The 17,654-nt window shown below is 33.3% G+C and overlaps 1 protein-coding gene and 1 pseudogene across 1 annotated transcript; both read left to right on the forward strand.

Moving 5' to 3' along the window:
- Nucleotides 1-809: 809 nt before the first annotated feature.
- LOC149568683 (chaperone protein dnaJ 8, chloroplastic-like) lies at nt 810-2,820 on the forward strand. The gene is made up of 3 exons (XM_089821573.1): nt 810-1,316; nt 2,288-2,356; nt 2,475-2,820. Exons 1-3 carry the CDS (start codon nt 1,095-1,097, stop codon nt 2,625-2,627), a joined length of 444 nt encoding a protein of 147 aa, XP_089677699.1. The 5' UTR covers nt 810-1,094; the 3' UTR covers nt 2,628-2,820.
- A 6,788-nt stretch (nt 2,821-9,608) lies between these two features.
- On the forward strand, nt 9,609-11,362 carry LOC149568684 (chaperone protein dnaJ 8, chloroplastic-like; annotated as a pseudogene).
- The last annotated feature ends 6,292 nt before the right edge of the window (nt 11,363-17,654 follow it).

Below are 17,654 nucleotides of genomic sequence, written 5' to 3' on the forward strand. Positions count from 1 at the left end.
TTTCAAAGTATTATATTATAGGTTTTGTTATTATAGTGTGGGGCATAAATGCATGAAATCCAATGTACATACACGCACCACTTAGACAAGAATTGGTAGTGTGTGGGTAACTCTACCTTGAGATTAGCAGACTCCACATCTCTCATGCTAGAATATTCCCACTTTCTCATCTTGTGCTCCAATAGAAAATGGAGAGGAGTAACTCCTAAATGATTTGTTCCAATTCCATCTCTACCATACAACAATGTCTATATTATCTTAGATTTAAAAATTATACGAAGTGTTTAAAAGAACTTTGTTGATTTGATATATTTATATGAAGTCAAATTCACTAATTTTAGATGTTAAGTTCTAGGTTCCCATATTGCCACGTGTTTCTTAAGACACTCAAGGGACAACGATCAATGACTTCTCGAACCAAAGGAGGAGTCTTCACCGCGTCATACGTCGCTGTTGCACACGTGGCATTGGAAAATGGATAAGCACAAAGAACGGGTTCTTAAAATAAAACTTATCCATATTCTTAGAAATTACTTGAATGCATAAACACGATTTTGTTCATCGTGAATGCACACGGAATAAAACAAAACACTGTTCCGCACACCGGAATAAGAATAAATCAACCAGCCAGACAGCAAGTTGTGCCAAGCATATTCGTGGCATCTATTCGTTTGAATTTATTAAATTTCCGAATCCATCACACTGTCGTTTGGGACATGACGTCACGTTTTCATCCTTATCCATCACATTTTTTCTGATTGGCTCTTTTCACAACTAGTAGTAAAGTTCTACTCGCCTTGTCTTTTCTCGTTCCCGAACTTTATTTAATGCCCCATTGTTTCAGCATACTCATGTTTTCTATGCTCTGGTTTTTATTGGGGATCTGATTCTTGCTCGCATAAATTCTGGGAAATATTCTTTTCTATTTGCAATTGCAAGCCTCTGGAGATATTGATTCGCCCATTTTCTCCGCAGCACTTTGGAGGAACTTTGTGCATTTTGAGGCCTACATTGGAGATTATCTTTGATAATCAGGGTGTAAAGATTTGGGAGATTTGGTTTTTTTGTTTTTGTAATTGGGTTTGAAATCGATTATGGCTGTCGCGGCTGGAAGGTTTGTGGGCGTCAATGGAAATTCGAATGCCTTGTTTGGAAGGAAAGATGTGGAAGACAGAAAATTGTGGCCCAGAAGAAATGTTAGGGCAATGGCGTCTGTTAGCTGTGGCAAGCTCAGACAGGAGTATAAATTGCTCAGATTGAAACCCGATGCCGGCGAAAAGGATGTCAAGAAAGCTTACCGACGGCTTGCCCTGCAGGTACTTAAATGTTCAGTTTGTTTTCATTTTAGATCTTGCATTCTGTTTTGATGGAAATAGCAGGGAATATGGATTTATAGGGCAGAGTTTTTAGATTTTAGGAGGGAAGCAAAAGTGTGTGATCCCATTTCTTGCTTGTCGATTCTGAGGATAAATCATAGAGATCCCCCATTCTGATAAAGGATCATGGGCTATGATTTTAAATTTTGTTGAGGAAAATTATTTTGAAAATTTCAAGCTTAACTGTTTAATCTCAGCAAAATTAAGTGAGAAGTTTTGTAGGCTGAAGTTTTTATCATGATTCGGGTCTGAAACGTTTTAGATATTTGAAGTATAATATCGAGGATCGTAACGAGATATTTGGGGAAAGTCATATGCCTATTTTAAATCCGTCTTAGGGTTTGTGTGGCTGGTATCTACTAGTTTTCTGAGCGATTTATGGAAGTTTAAGAGGTTTTCATTCAAACCATAAGGAGATTGTGTATTGTAATACAAAGTCGGAAGAATCTTTGATTATTGTATAGTGAATATTTAACTTATTTCATATTGTTTCCTTATACTGATAAGGGATCAGAGATTATGATTTTAAATTTTGTTGAGGAAAACAATTATGAAAATTTCAAGATTAACTGTCTATTCTCAGCAAAATTATGTATACAGATTTTCAGGAAGGTATTTTGAACATGATTAGGACTCACCTACTATAGGTTTTAAAAGGAAAATACTAAGGATTGAAAGGAATTGTTTTGGAAAGGTGTATGGAAGACGAAGTAATTTTATTCAAAACATACATAAAGGGCGTCTGTTTCCAATCTTATTTTTAAGGCAAGGTTGCAGGATTCTTTGATTATCGTTGGTGTGTCTGTTTGATATTTTTTTTTTAAAACAAGGTTGCAGGATCCTATGTGAGTTTTTGAGTTAGATTATACTTTCAGAAATTGATCTCTTATTGTGTGTTTGTTATTTTTCAGTATCATCCTGATGTCTGTAAAGGAGAGAATTGTGGTGCAACTTTTCACAAGATCAATGAGGCATATCAGGTAACCCTTAATACTGAATTTTGTGATTATATATGATGTTTTTTTTGGTAATCTTATAGTATTTTCTGTTTGTAACATGTGATTGTTACATTTTTCTCATTATTTTTTGATACTGCAGATTGTGATGTCTACTTTGATGGAGGTAACAAAAGAAGAAGAGTATTATGCTGATGAAGGTTACATGGGATTTGATGAATGGGAAGAATGGATGGGATTTGAAGGTGGTTGTGCAACCAGAGATTATTCCAATCATATTAACTATTACACCTGATCAAGATCAATTCAATGTATAGTAATCTACAGCAGCAATTAGCTGTCTATATCTAAACAGAGTAATGTAATTATTTCCCCATAGCAATTGCCTTTATTTTTTTGAGCAATTGCTTTAATTTTAGAGGGAAACACCTCAGTTGTATTTTTTATATGAAACAGAGAAATGTAATTATTCCACCTCAACAAGAAAATTATGCTCTGGTCTTATTTTTTAATTGTATTTATTCCACTTTTCAGAGTTGTCACATAATATTATAGAATGAAGATAATAATATATTTTCATCTTTTATATATTATAAAAGATTCTTATCATAAATAATTTAATAATATAAGATATTATTAAAGAATTTGAGTAGTCTAATTATTATTTATATTAAAAATATAATATGGTATGATTGGTGTTAAGGTGATAATCTCAAACATATGGTAGCATATTAAGATAAAGAATCCTATATAACAAAGTTTGTACTATAAATGATCTATAATCATATCATGGGGTTTGAACAAGGAGGCAACATCATATTCTAATATATCTAAATTCTATACAAGCCATGGAAATTTTATTTAATGCATAATCAATTAATCACAAATTCATAAAGTTTCTAGATTTGTCATAAGTGGTATATTGGCCTACAATAGATTATTAAAACTAAAGAGGACTTTGATTTTACTTGATAAGGTCTTTCAATATAATATCTATTTAAAAATTAATTTGAAAATTAATAATTAAAATAAAAATTAAATATGAACAAATCAATCTATAGTATTTTATTTACTAAATAAAGTTTTAAATAATTACTCACATTTATGAAGACAATTAAATGAGTGAGGCATATAATCAACCATTGCGGTTGGGGATTGGGGACACTGTGATGGGGTGGAAGTGGAGAGAAAGATGATGTGTTAGAGGAATATATTGGGGTGGAAGTGGAGAGAGATGATGTGTTAGAGGAATGTAAAATCAGGTGGCATTATGGGCCATTTTTCTGAGCAAGACATTGCACTTTTTCTGGTTGAAGTCTTTAACATATACTAGTGTATGGGGTAATGACAATTGGCTTGTATCCATAACTAAAACAAGCTCTAATTAAACCTTGGCCCACCACAATACAATTTTAAACATAGTATGATACGCCCAAAAAGAAAGAAAGAAACGTAACTTGCGATCATAGCCACGAGTCAATATCCCAAAATACTAAGGAAATACAACATATGAGCAATAAGATATATCAATTAAATCAATTATCATTATAATTGATAACACCAAATACCACCATAATCAAAATCATGAGACTTTGTATAGCAATACACATGATATCTTGTCATATATATAAGAAAGTGATCATCAATAGTGACTTCACTTCATCAAAGTGAAAATAAACATCATTAGAGTTATTTGACAATATATCATCATGATGTATGCACAAAACTCGTGCAGTAACCAAAATAGAAAACTAAGTTGACTGAGTCAAAATGCATCAATGAGTCAAAATGCGTTAACGAGTGGATCATGAAAATTATTTCTTAAACACCTTTAGAGTTGTAACATATAAATTATACAACTAATATTAGAGTTAAAGAGTAAAAACTCCATGAGTGATTGTATTTGGCGGGCTTTTAAATAAACATGAGATAAACATCCAAATAAGTAATCAGGCAAGGTTGCCCTTTGACTCCTGCTCTCTTTGTTATTATTGTTGAATCTTTATACTATATTCTTAGAAATAATACCCTGTCTCCAGAAGTTAGAGGTCTGTATCTTCCTATTAATGATGAGCTTATAAATAGCCACTTTGTAGATGACACTGCTGTCTTTTTTGAACTCACTAATGACAACTTTAAGAATCTGCAAGTTGAGTTGGATATCTGTACTATCTCAGGTGCTAGGATCTCCCAGGCTAAATCTATTTGCTTGGGTTGGGATGATCAGCCTCCTAACTGGTTCCTTCAACACAATTATCAATGGGGAGGCCCCAAAACTATTATTAAGTATCTTGGTATTCCCTATTCTGTCCCTCCTTCTCTTAAGGACATGTGGGCTTGGGTGAAGGCCAAGATTGAGAATAAGCTTAATAAATGGTATAATAGATCCTGATCTCTTGTTGGGAGAATTCAAGTTTGTCAAAAGCTTTTATCTTCTTATAGTATTTATTACTCTTCTGCTTGGATGTTCAACAATTACCAAATTCTTGAAATTCAAAAGGCCATTAGGCATTTTCTTTGGTCTGATGGCAAGGGCAAAAGAAAGTATCATGTTGTTAAATAGGACTGGTGCCATACTGATAAGTCCCTAGGTGGGTTGGGGTTAAAAGACCTCAAGCTTCAAGGTATAGCTCTTTCCGCCAAGTGGATCTTTCAGCCTTTGGAAGGTGATAGCCCTTGGAAAGTGCTTGTGAGACACAACATTGAGACAAGTTTTCCCAAGGAGGCTAGATCTTGGAAGAACCTCCCTTTCTGTGACCTTATTGTTGGTAAATTTTCAGTTATTGTTCAAAGTTTTGCCATCTTTAAGTCTATTTGGCGTGCCTAGGACCATGTTCGAAGGTTTATCACCAATAAGGATTCTTATAATGATAATCAACTTCATGGTGAGAGATCCATTTGGTGAAATTTGAGTATAAACAATAAGCCTTTAGCCCTCTACCAAGGATGTTCTGCCAAATCTTGGGCTAAATCTAGTATTATTCAATTTGCCGATATCTTTGAGCATGATATTCTTATTCCTTGGGAGGATCTTAAGAGTAAATTTAATTTGCCTCAGTCTCAAAAGAAGACTTATAATTTAATTGTGCAAGCTTCTAATGAGCTCCCTTTTGTTTTTCATGTGGACTCTTATAGGCACCTTAAATGTAAATGGCCAAATGGAACTGTTTTAGACAAGCTTAAAACTAAGAACATATACAACGTCATTGATCATAATGAGGATATTATTGTTCATTTGAATAAAATTTGGTACTATTCTTTTGATAATAAAATTTGGAATAAATTACTGGATTATATTTGGAAAAGTCATGTTGAGCCTAAGATCCAATGTTTTAAATGGTTTACGTTAATTGATAGACTTCCTATTAAAAGAGATAATCAGTATTCTGATTTATGTAATATTTGCAGGCTGCCTAATACTGGTAGACATATTTTATTTGATTGCCTTTTTGCTAAAGAAATTTGGAATCTTTTTGGTATATACTATCCCTTTAATGTGAATATTATTGAAATTGTTATGGGTCACATCAAAGGGCTTTAGTAAAGATGCTATTTTTTTCTAGAATATGTTGTCTTCTAACATTCTTTGGCAGATCTAGAAATGCAAGAATGAGGAAAAATACCAAGGTAAGCCAAGGGTTCTTACTGAGTTTTATCATAAACTCACACATTTTAAAATATTCTTGTAGGTCCAAACCACCATGATTATTGAAAAAGACAAACTACGAAGGGTCCTCAAGGATGGTCAAGCTACGTTCTTCTTTGACGAGCTTAAACACTGGTTTCAACGAAGGAGGACTCTAGATAATTTGCGAGTGTTTGAGCATACGTGCCAGAAGATGAACCAAGCTATTAAAAAGAATCATAACACCACTCAGGAGGAGATCTTTATGTTGTCCCAGATCTAGGAGTGGAAAAATATCGTTTGGATGGAAGGAGCACTCAGTTGGACCGCGTGGGTGGATAACTACTCTGATATTCTGCACTAGTTCTGATGTTCTCTTTTTTGGGCTCTTGTTGCATATGATCTATCATACTTGTATTATTGCCTCTTTGGTTTTGGTGTGAGGCTCTACCTCCTTTTTGACTCTCGATGAATTGTATATTTCTTTTGATCTCTCTATAGCTAATAGAAAAAATAAGTAATCCTATGTGACCAAAAATATCTTCCTCCTTATATTAAAAGAACTTGGACAAAGATTTAATGAAACTTATGGTAGAAAACATCAAAACTTTTTTCATGTCAAAACACAAGTAAAAAAGGGTTATAAGATCGACAAAAGGTTTACTCAAATCATGTTTGAAAAACAAATTGATATGGTTGAATAATGTTTTAGTACTTTCGTATATAAAATGTGAGTAGACAAATGAGTTAGCATGAAAGGGCATGATGTTGCCATCTTTAATATATATATATATATATATATATATAAAGGACAATTTTAGTAGAAAGCATAGAATCCAAACACACCAATTGAATTGAAAAGATCAAGTCCATCACAATAGAGAACCATTATTCAAGTGTTAAATGAAAAGGTATTGTAAATTATAAGGCTTGTCTAAAAAATTAAATCAAGATGATGGTTTGGGTTTGTGTAGAGACTGTCAATGGATTGAATAGTACTCATTTCATTGAAAAATATAACATTTAATATTTTAAAATTAATGATTACATACATATATTTATAAATTTGTTTTACATCTATTACTTTACATTAAAGATGACTTTGTTAGATCTTAAATTGACTATAATTAATCATGTAAGAAGCATTAGCCCAACATTTAACAAACCAACAAAAATATTTATCTACATGAAAAGGTAGGAGTTTGGACATGGTTATAACATCTTAGGTGGGGATGGAGTTCTCCACCTCATATCTACATGTTAATAAATGGACACGGCTATGCTCCCTACAAACTGTACAGTTGATCAATTTTCAAAAAATAAAAAACAACATGGATTTTTCTAAAAATTTCAACATTTGATCTTCATGATCTCCATAGTTTGTAGTTGAAAACAACAACAAAATCACCACGTTTTCGTTAATCTTTAAAAAAAAAAAAGAGTTTGACTTTGTTTTGTCTTTAGTGCATTTTGTCTGGAGATTAGCTTATCCCTTAATAAACACCACTATTCATAAAATCTTATTGCCATAATACAAAGTACTTGTTCCTTTAAGGAATATTTTGTGTTAATCTTATAATATGAACTCAAAACTAAAATATTAATTATATTATTAAAAAATTTCTATATGACACTTATGTAAATTAATCTTTTAAAATAGTATATTATAGGTTTTGATATAATAATGGAGAGCATAAAATTCAATGTACAAAAATAGATATCAACACAACTTTGAATGGCTTAAACATCACACACTAAGTTCCATTCTAAGACTAAAAGTGTTAAATAGTCAAAATTGACTTATTTTTTCCGAACTTAATTTTCTCCTCAGTGTGTAAAACATTAAGGTTGGCAACGTACCTCATACAATTGGTAGTGTGTCAATAGCTCCCTCAAAATTAATACGATTCACATCTTTGTTGTTAGAATACTCTTACTTTCTCATGAACTCCTTCCTACATTAGAAACTTTGCTCTAATAGAAAAAAAGGAGTACCTAACCAAAAAAAACAAATTGTTCCATCTCTACCATACAACCATGTCTAGATACCTATATATATCTTGGATTTGAAAATGATACACAATGTTTACAAGAAATTTGTTGATTTGGTCTTTCTATATGAAGTCGAATTCACTAATTTTAGATGCAAGTGCTATAAGCTCTCCACATTGCCACGTGTTTCTGAAGACATTCAAGGGACAAATATCAATAACTTCTCCAAACAATGGAGTCTTCACCGCGTCACACGTGGCATTGAAAAGTGGATAAGCACAAAGAACGGGTTCTTACAATACAACTTATCCATATTCTTGGAAATTATTTGAATGCATAAAAACCGTTTTGTTCATCATGCATGCACACGGAATAAGACAAAACAGTGTCCCGCACACCCGAATAAGAGTAAATCAAACAGCCAGATAACAAGTTGTGCCAAGCATATTCGTGCCATTTATTCGTTTGAATTTATTAAATTTTCAATCCACCACACACATCGCGTCACGTTTTCATCCTTATCCATCACATTTTTTCTGATTGGCTTTTTTCACAACTAGTAGTAAAAGTCAAACAAATTTTAATGTTTCAAACTTTTAATTTATTTTCAAAGAGTTTAATCTTTTAGTTTAAAGAGTTTTGCATTGTCGAATAGAGGTTTAAAAACATTGTATTTATTGTGATATGAATATCAGGATTTAACTGTGTGATTTTGATTCAAACTCGATGACCCATGTATCATGAGTAGTGATTCAACATGAATCCATCTCTCATGAGAATAAATGAAGCACTTAGCACTCATTGGATCTAGGTGATGCTCACAGGGGTGAAGCATCGGGACTTCCCGGGAGGTCACCCATCCCAGTACTACTCCAGCCTGAGCGCACTTAACTACAGAGTTTCCTCCATAGTTAAACCCAAAGCTTGCAACCCCATTTGCAAAACCTTCACCAAGTGTTGTGCGTTACGAACCATTCATTAGAAAGCCCCTTAAGCTCATCAATTGATAAGTAGGAGATAATTTCCACAGCACATTACTTTGTATTTTTAATATGATATATTTTTTAAAATAAAAAAATAAAATTATCAAGTATAATAATCTATAAGTTTATATTATGAAAATCTTTTTATTGATTATTTCAACGAATAATAAAAAAAATAATAAAAATGAATTATATTTAATATTTAAATACATTATAACAATATTATCCTTAAATAATATCTATTCAAATTTTATATTTTTAAATTATAAAATAATAAATTGATATGTTAAAATTATAAATTATAATATATTAAAATATTACATATACAATAACAAATGAGTTTTATAAATAATTTAGCATGGTGTTGTAAATGAATATGCACTAAAATTTTCACATCTTCTAACTTTGTGGACTAATAGGTCATATTGGTACAAGATAAAGCCTACAATGAAAAACCAACACTTTTCAAATTTGGTGATATCTCTGACTGTCACACATACCACTGATCATTTTTTTGAGGTGAAGCTCGAAGTTTCAAGTTTAGGAATCAACACTTATGGGTGGTGTAGATTCAGATAGAGGTTTCAAGTTTCAAAATCATTCATGAACCCCCTTTTGCATTGAATCCCTGCACTTCGACAACATAAAAAATAATCACTCTTCACTTTCGTCCAAAGATAGGGACTATAGCTCTTTCAGAGCTCTTGTTGGGGAACTGATTCTTGCTCGCATAAATTTTGGGATATATTATTTTCAATTAGCAATTGCAACCCATTAGAGGTATTGATTCGCCCATTTTCCCCGCAGCACTTTGGAGGAATTTTGTGCATTTTGAGGCCTGCATTGGAGATTATCTTTGATAATCAGGGTGCAAAATTTTGGGAGATTTGGTTTTTAGTTTTTGTAATTGGGTTTGGAATCGATCATGGTTGTCGCGGCTAGAAGGGTTGTGGGCGTCAATGGATTTTCGAATGCTATGTTTGGAAGGAAAGATGGGGAAGACGGAATATTGTCACCCAAAAGAAATGTGAAGGCGATGGCGTCTGTTAGCTGTGGGAAGCTTGGACTGGAGTATAAATTGCTTAGACTGAAAGGAGGTCAAGAAAGCTTTCCGACGGCTTGCCCTGCAAGTACTAACTTTTCAGTTAGTTCTTGCATTCTGTTTTTATTGAAAGAATAGGGTAAGTGGGTTTTAGGACAATGTTTTTAGATTTTGGGAGGAGGGAAGCAAAAGTGTGTGATCTCATGTCATGCTTGTTTATTCCGGGGATAAATCATAGAGATCCCCCATTCTGATAAAGGTTCATGGAATATGATTGTAAATTTTATTCACGAAAAAGATTCTAAAAATTTCAAGATAAATTGTTTAATCTCAGCAAAATTATGTGAAAAGATTTGCAGGGTGGAGTTTGTATCATGATTCGAGTCTCAAACATTATAGATATTTGAAGTATAATATTGAGTATCAGAACGAGATTTTTGGAGAAACTTGTATGCCTATTTTTAATGTGTCTTAGGGTTTGTGTGGCTAGTATCTACTAGTTTTTTGAGACATGTATGGAAGATTAAAAGGTTTTCATTCAAACCGTAAGAAAAGTGTGTTTGTTTGAGATTGTGTACACAAACTTGGAAGAATCATTGATTACTTTATAGTGAATGTCTTACTTGTTTCATACAGTTCTCTTATTCTAATAAGGGATCAGAGAATATGATTTTAAATTTCCTCGAGGAAAAAAATTATGAAAATTTTAAGCTTAACTGTCTATTCTCAACAAAATTATGTAAATAGATTTTAGGATGGTGTTTTAAACATTATTTAGGACTCCCTTACTATAGGTTTTAAAAGGACAATTTTGAGGATTGAAAGGAATTTTTTGGGAAAAGTCATGTACATTTACATTGTGCTTTAGGGTTTGTGTGGCGCCTAGTGTTTTCTGAGCAGTGTATGGAAGACACATTATTTTCATTCAAAACATAAGTAAGGGTGTTTGTTTGCGATCTTATTTTTAGACAAGGTTGCAGGATCCTTTGTGTTTTTGTGTTTGTTTGATTATCATCCTGATGTTTGTAAAGGAGAGGATTGTTCAAAAATTGATCTTATATTGTGTGTTTTGTTATTTTTCAGTATCATCTTGATGTCTATAAAGGAGAGAATTGTGGTGTAACTTTTCACAAGATCAATGAGACATATCAAGTAACTCTTAATACTAATTTTTGTGATGTATATATGATTTTTTTTACAATCTTGTAATTTTTTCTGTTTGTAACATACTGCAGATTGTGATGTCTACTTTGATGGAGGCAACAAAAGAAGAAGAGTATTATGCTGATGAAGGTTACATGGGATTTGATGAATGGGAAGAATGAATGGGTTTTGAAGGTGGTTGCGCAACTAGAAATTATTCCAATCATATTAACTATTACACCTGATCAAGATCAATATATAGTAATATACAGGTGCAATTAATTGTATATTTCTTAACAAGAGTTGTGCAATTATTTCACCATAGCAATTGCCTTTATTTTTTTGAGTAATTGCTCTAATTTTATAGAGGGAAACACCTCAGTTGTATTTTATATATATATATATTATATGAAACATAGAAATGTAATTGTATCTTAAATTCGATATAAGTCATGACACTTTTTTACTTGTTAAGGTCCTTAAATAAACTATCTATTTCAAAATTACTTTGAAAATTAATAATTAAATTAAATATTAAATATTAACAAATTAATGGTAACACATTTAAGTTAAAGAATCTTATATAACAAAGTTTGCACTATAAATGATTTATATTCATATCATGGGGTTTGAAGAACAAGGCAACATTATATTCTAACATATCTAAATTCTATACAAGTCATGACACTTTGATTTTATTTGTGAAGGTCTTTCAATAAAATATCTATTTCAAAAAAATTAAATTAAATTAAATATTAAATATTAACAAATCAATCTACAATATTTAAAAGTTTGCAAGAGGCACTCATCACATTTATGAAGACAACTATATATTGTCTTTCAAAATGACATTGGCTCGTGTCCATAACTTAATCAAACCCTAATTAAACCTTCTAACTTGCTAATGCTATCTATTGGGCTCTCATTATAACTCTATTTGAGCCCTAACCTCAAATTGTTCTAATTATAATACCAAAATTGAACTCTATACCTAATCCTTAATGAACATCAACACTAAACACTACTTTAATTAGAACCTACAATGACTGTAGTTGAACCCTATAGCTATAATCCTAACTAAACTATAATTATAACCTTAAATAAATCCTAACCTTTAGTAAACCTTAAATCTAAGAAATAATATTGAATGTAGTTTCAAGATAACTAATAATTGCCCTTATTTTTGTTTCCCTTTTAGGTTGGTGCATATAATTTTTAGTGTCCCAAGTCTAGGTTGCTCCTTAGGATATTTGTTTCTCATCATTTTTCAACCTTGCCTTCATTATGCAAAATTTTGTGGGAATTCGCTCCAGCTTCTTCCCCAACCCTGCATGCGTGAAATTCAAAATTGGATCATCAAAAGTTTCCTGAGTATGCTCAAACCGAAAAATCACCTATTCGACTACTCTTCCCTCGAGAAGAAGCCTTCCAAGGGAGTTTCTGACACATGAAGAAAAGTGGAATCCAAAAGCATAGTCTTAAAGGAATTTGGAGAGAACTAATAACAACACGTTGTTTAAGGAAAAGGAGTCCCTAAATTTTCCTAAAAATGAAGAAAGGAATTAGACTTAGCACTAAGTCAAAGTTTCACCTTTGTGATTGCTCCCTCGTCTAGAGGAGTAGCCCGTGAACTACTTCTCTGATAGAGGAAGATGAAGTAAATTTTTGGTGGTAAGAAGATGGAATATGTTGATACGGATTCCATATCATGCCACTCAAAGAAGATAGTCCTAAGGCTTCCTAAAATGAAGAAAAAGAAAAGTGGTTAATGTTGTCAGAAAGAACCTATTTCAGGTGCACTTCGCCTTTAGTGAAAGGACAATTTTCCATTTTTTTGAAAGCCCTGATTTGGCCTATTCCATGAAGTATGCATATAAAGTGTTCATTTCCCTAAGATACTTAGGGGAGTTTCAAGCTAGAAATTCATTTGGATGAGAAAAATTTCATTTAATGTGTGCTTTTTCATAATTTTACCTTTTCAACTACCCTCCAATCGGAAGAGCAAGATCTAGAACCTTCATAGAATATCTATTTAAGGAGGATTCTAACTCGAGAATCTAGAAGCGTATCCCTTATGCGATTATGAAGGAATGACTAGGTGTATGCACAGGTGAAGAAGAGAAGACTAAGTTTAGAATCATATCAGATGAAGAGCAATCGGAGCAATGAAGGTCTGAACAGAGTTATCAGATTAGGAGATCATATTAGAGATATAGCAAAGAGGAGACCCAAGACCAGCTTACAGAGAAAACTGAGGGTTGGGTACTAAATTAGTTATTGTTAATTGAGACAGGGTAAATCTCTTAATGGGGTGGTTTTAACAAACCTATGTAAACCTCCTAATAGAGTCCTTACTTCATTGTGAGTGTAAAATCCTTTAACAAGGTGAGACCTAATAATCTCTAAAGCTTTTAATAAGGCATACCCCTCACAGGGTAGATCATATCTTATGACCAGATATTATAACCCTAACAAGTTAACTCTATTGTTGCAACAATGAAGATTTATGGGTTTAACTTTATTGTTAAAACAATGAAGATTTATGGATTTCATCCCCACTCTAGTTTTACCTTCACATGGAAGTGTTTTTGGGTTACCAAATCATTGTGATATGTGTTGAAATCTTTCATGGATGTAATGAATTATTTATGTTGTAGCATTACAGTTTTAATGGTAGATCTATTATATGAGATGAATCAAGTGTGAATTCATTAAATTGGTTTTGAAGACAAAAGTATAAGATCTTGATTCACCAACCCACCCCCCCACCCCGCCCCCTCGAGTATTTTGTTTCTTATTAACTCATTCCAACAAGGGTAACCAACACAATTGCATCCTCGTTATCACAGAGATTGGTAGAGGATGAAATGACAATGAATAATTTGAAATTCAAGTTAGAGGAGTTATTCCAATTGAATGTTTTTATAAGAGATGATCTTGAGAACTTTTCCATCTTCTTGAATACCATGCACACCACGAGACTTACTACTAGATTGGGAGGAAAGTTTAGGAAAGGCGAAAAGAATTGCAGTTTTGGAATTCAAGCAAGAGTCGGAACCAAGCATCAATACAAAAGAGTTGGAGACAATGTTAGATTGATTCCATGCCTTCAAGTGGGGGAATCAATGATATATGCATTTAATGCATAGTGGGTGTTCTTAGTGGTCATTCATTGCACCTTAGTTCCTACCAAATAAGCACAAATAGTGGACATTCATTAGCCACTATAGTAGTAGATTCCTTATTGCATTAATGTAGATTCCTTTTCTTTTCCCTAACCCTAATTAGGGTTGATGTGGCACAATCTGGGCCATCGATTATTGTGATCATCTAAGCCATCTATTGTAATCGAGGACCTATATAAAGGCCTCACTCCTCATTTATAAAGGAGGATTTTCTAAGATTTTTGCTATGAGCTACTGAGATAATAGATTTTTCATTGAAGCTTGGTGAATACTTGATGTGTCTTTGTGCTTGTTTGTTCTCTTAAATTCCCTCACTTAGATTAAGTTTACTTTAGTTAAAGTGTTGTGATTTCAATAGAGAAGATGATGTTGTAATAATGAATTCTTTTGGTTCATACTTTTGATGTTTTAGTAATTCTAAATCTTTATGCAAAGTTAGTCGGAACCCCTTTCATGCATATGTTTAACCTTCTATCATTCATGTGCATTATTCTTTATGATGATGTATGTGGTGGCTTGAAAATCTTTTTGCATAACCCTTGAAGATTGCACTAGTTCATGCGTAGTTGTAGTATAACTTGGTGAAGCAAAGCTTGGTAAATTGAGGAATTTGTCCACTGGAATACCATCTATTGCCATCACTTCCCTTAGAAGTGAAATAGAATCCCTAAACCCTATCCCATTTTATTTCTGCATATTTTGTGAAAATCCAAAAAAAGTACTTCATTGCAAAACCTTTGGATAGATTCCACATCCAGTATGGCTTGAAATGAAACTAAGTAAACATACATAAGGCCCCTTTTGATCATCAGAAATTAACATCAACCATCAAGGACTTCCTGCCTTGAGGCTGAGAATCCTCACTTCCTTCTTCCACACACAAGGTTACCATATCTTGAACAGGGATATGGAAACTAGAACACCAAAAAATGAAACCAAACAAAGGAACCTACCCCAAATGACGTAAGCCAAAAGCAAAAAGAGTAGACCCAACTTTTTGCTCATAAAATGTAGGGACGTGTATGCAGGACATAACAAATGGTGACTCAACTGGGCAAATGCATTATGTTTGGGAATTCCAATACTTATCCTTTATAACTAGTGCCTTATTGCTATGAAATCAATTCCTTTAAGTGTGAACTCTAGACCTGAACATCTTAACTCACCATAACTATTAAACTTTACTAATGTCTAACAGTGGAGTGTGTACTTTGAAGGGGGTATATCATTTCAATTCCTAAGGAAAATAGAGAAACTAAGCTCATTCTAGAATCTGTTTGTTTTGTTATTATTGGATATTGTGCATTGTTTGGGAATTGGGGATCTCTTTCCTTCCTTCTCTTTGATCTAATATTTTCAAGACATGGGAGGTGGTACTCCTTTCCCTGGATGGAAAATTTAATTTGTTTATGGTGGGGTGCTTATTTCACCATACCATCCTTAAATACTTTTTTATTGTGCAAAGAAACAGATACCCATTTCCCATGATATCACTTAGCTTTAAATTTTCATCAATTCCAAGAAAGGTTGATTTATTTGTTATATCCTTATAGTGATTCTTATCTTCCCTTTTATTGCCAACTTAGTTGACCATTTAGTTGTAGACAAGAGCAGAGTTTCTGGGTTCAATGAAGGTTGATCATATCATGAGCTAACACTTGAAGTATTCTACTAGTAACAATAGAGTATAGAGATTCTAACAATTGGGTTAAAAAAAAATAGAATGCCATAGGAAAGTTCAGCTAAAGACTGTTATGTGAAGCATACACACCTATTGGGAGGAACAAAAATCACGGTCCCTCAAAACAAAAAAAGACCAAAAAATTGACAACAAGAAACCTAGACCTGAGTCAACTTATTTACAAGGGCCAATGAGGCAAGACCAAAAAAACAAAAAAAGGGGGACAAACAAGAATTTACAGGGTGTGCGCAGAGATACACCAGAAAAAGTTATTTACAATAAATTGTACATATGTTACAACAAAAAGGGAAAATGAACAACCTTATACTATACTCAAAATAGTTTTTGAGAAATTATCTATTGATGGGCAATGGAATTGGTTCTCTAAATGTGTTGAGATGATAGGTATTAGTCCCATAGATCTCTGTGATCTCATAAGTTCCAAGTGAGAGCCATTGGGACTTTATATGTTTACCTTTCTTCTCATGGGTCTTATCCAATAGAAGAACTAGGTCTGAAATCTAAAAAGCCTTGAATTGGGCTCTTTTTTCAAACCATTTTTTGACAACTACTTAGTGTTTGGTAAAATTCTCGAGGGTTGCATCCTTCTATTCTTCGAGGAGAATGATATTAAGAAGGACTTCCACAATATTATCCCACTCATCGAACTCCCTCATGAATTGTAGGACTAGAATATGCATATTCATGGGAAACACCAAATTTTGGCCATAGACTAGGTAAAATAGAGAAGTCCCAAAGGCGGCCTTATTTCAAATGTGGTTCGCCCAAAGAGAAAATCAAAGCTTGTTGTGTCAATCCCGGGGATTTCTCTCCAGCAGATGTTTAGTAACCTCTAGAAGGTTCTTGTTGGTCAAGTGTTCCCTTCTATTACCTTGTAAATAGTAGTTGCTTGAATATTTCAAGGTAACGTTCCTTTCAAAGGCTCACTCTAAAAGTTGGGTAGAGGCAAACATCGTGTTGTTATTGCATACAAGGGTGAAGGAAATTCCAAACCTCATATTGATGTTCTCTTCCCTGATATGAATGACCACATTCATCATATTATTTTTGGAAGGGATAGCTTTGGACTATCGAGTGCAATAGTCTATAGTAGTCAATACATGTTGGTGTCCAATAGATGAATTCTCCCTAATGAAATCAAATACCCATTGGGTGAAAGGTCTGGCCTCAAAAATGGGTTAAAGAGGCATTGTAGGATTCCACTCCCTAGAAGCAACAGTTTGGAAAGTGTGATATTTTATCACATGGTTATGGACATCATGGAACAAACAAGGCCAATAATACACATCCCAGAGGATCTGGTGGGCTGTGGTGTCAGATGAACCATGTTCGGTTCTGAACTATCCATGAAATCCTTCTATTATTTTCTTTGTTTGCCCCTGGTCAAGGAACCTAAGACATATGCCCTCAAAGTTTCTACGGAATAGGGTCCTACTCTTGGTGTTGAAATGTGCACTCTTAAACCAAAGTGTTTGGTGTTTATGGGCTAGGAGTCCCTCTAAAAACTTGTTGTGGAGTAGGAGATTTACTAAACCAATGTACCATAGGTCATGAGTTTAAGTTTCAGTGTTGTAGGTTAGACATTCCAATTGGGGATCAGTTGAGGCCTTAGCTTTTGAAAAACCTTTCCCACAAACCAACTTCATGGGC

Source organism: Cupressus sempervirens, chromosome 3, assembly GCF_028749045.1.
Source record: "Cupressus sempervirens isolate cs-2001-9-10 chromosome 3, ASM2874904v1, whole genome shotgun sequence".
Classification (NCBI taxonomy): domain Eukaryota; kingdom Viridiplantae; phylum Streptophyta; class Pinopsida; order Cupressales; family Cupressaceae; genus Cupressus; species Cupressus sempervirens.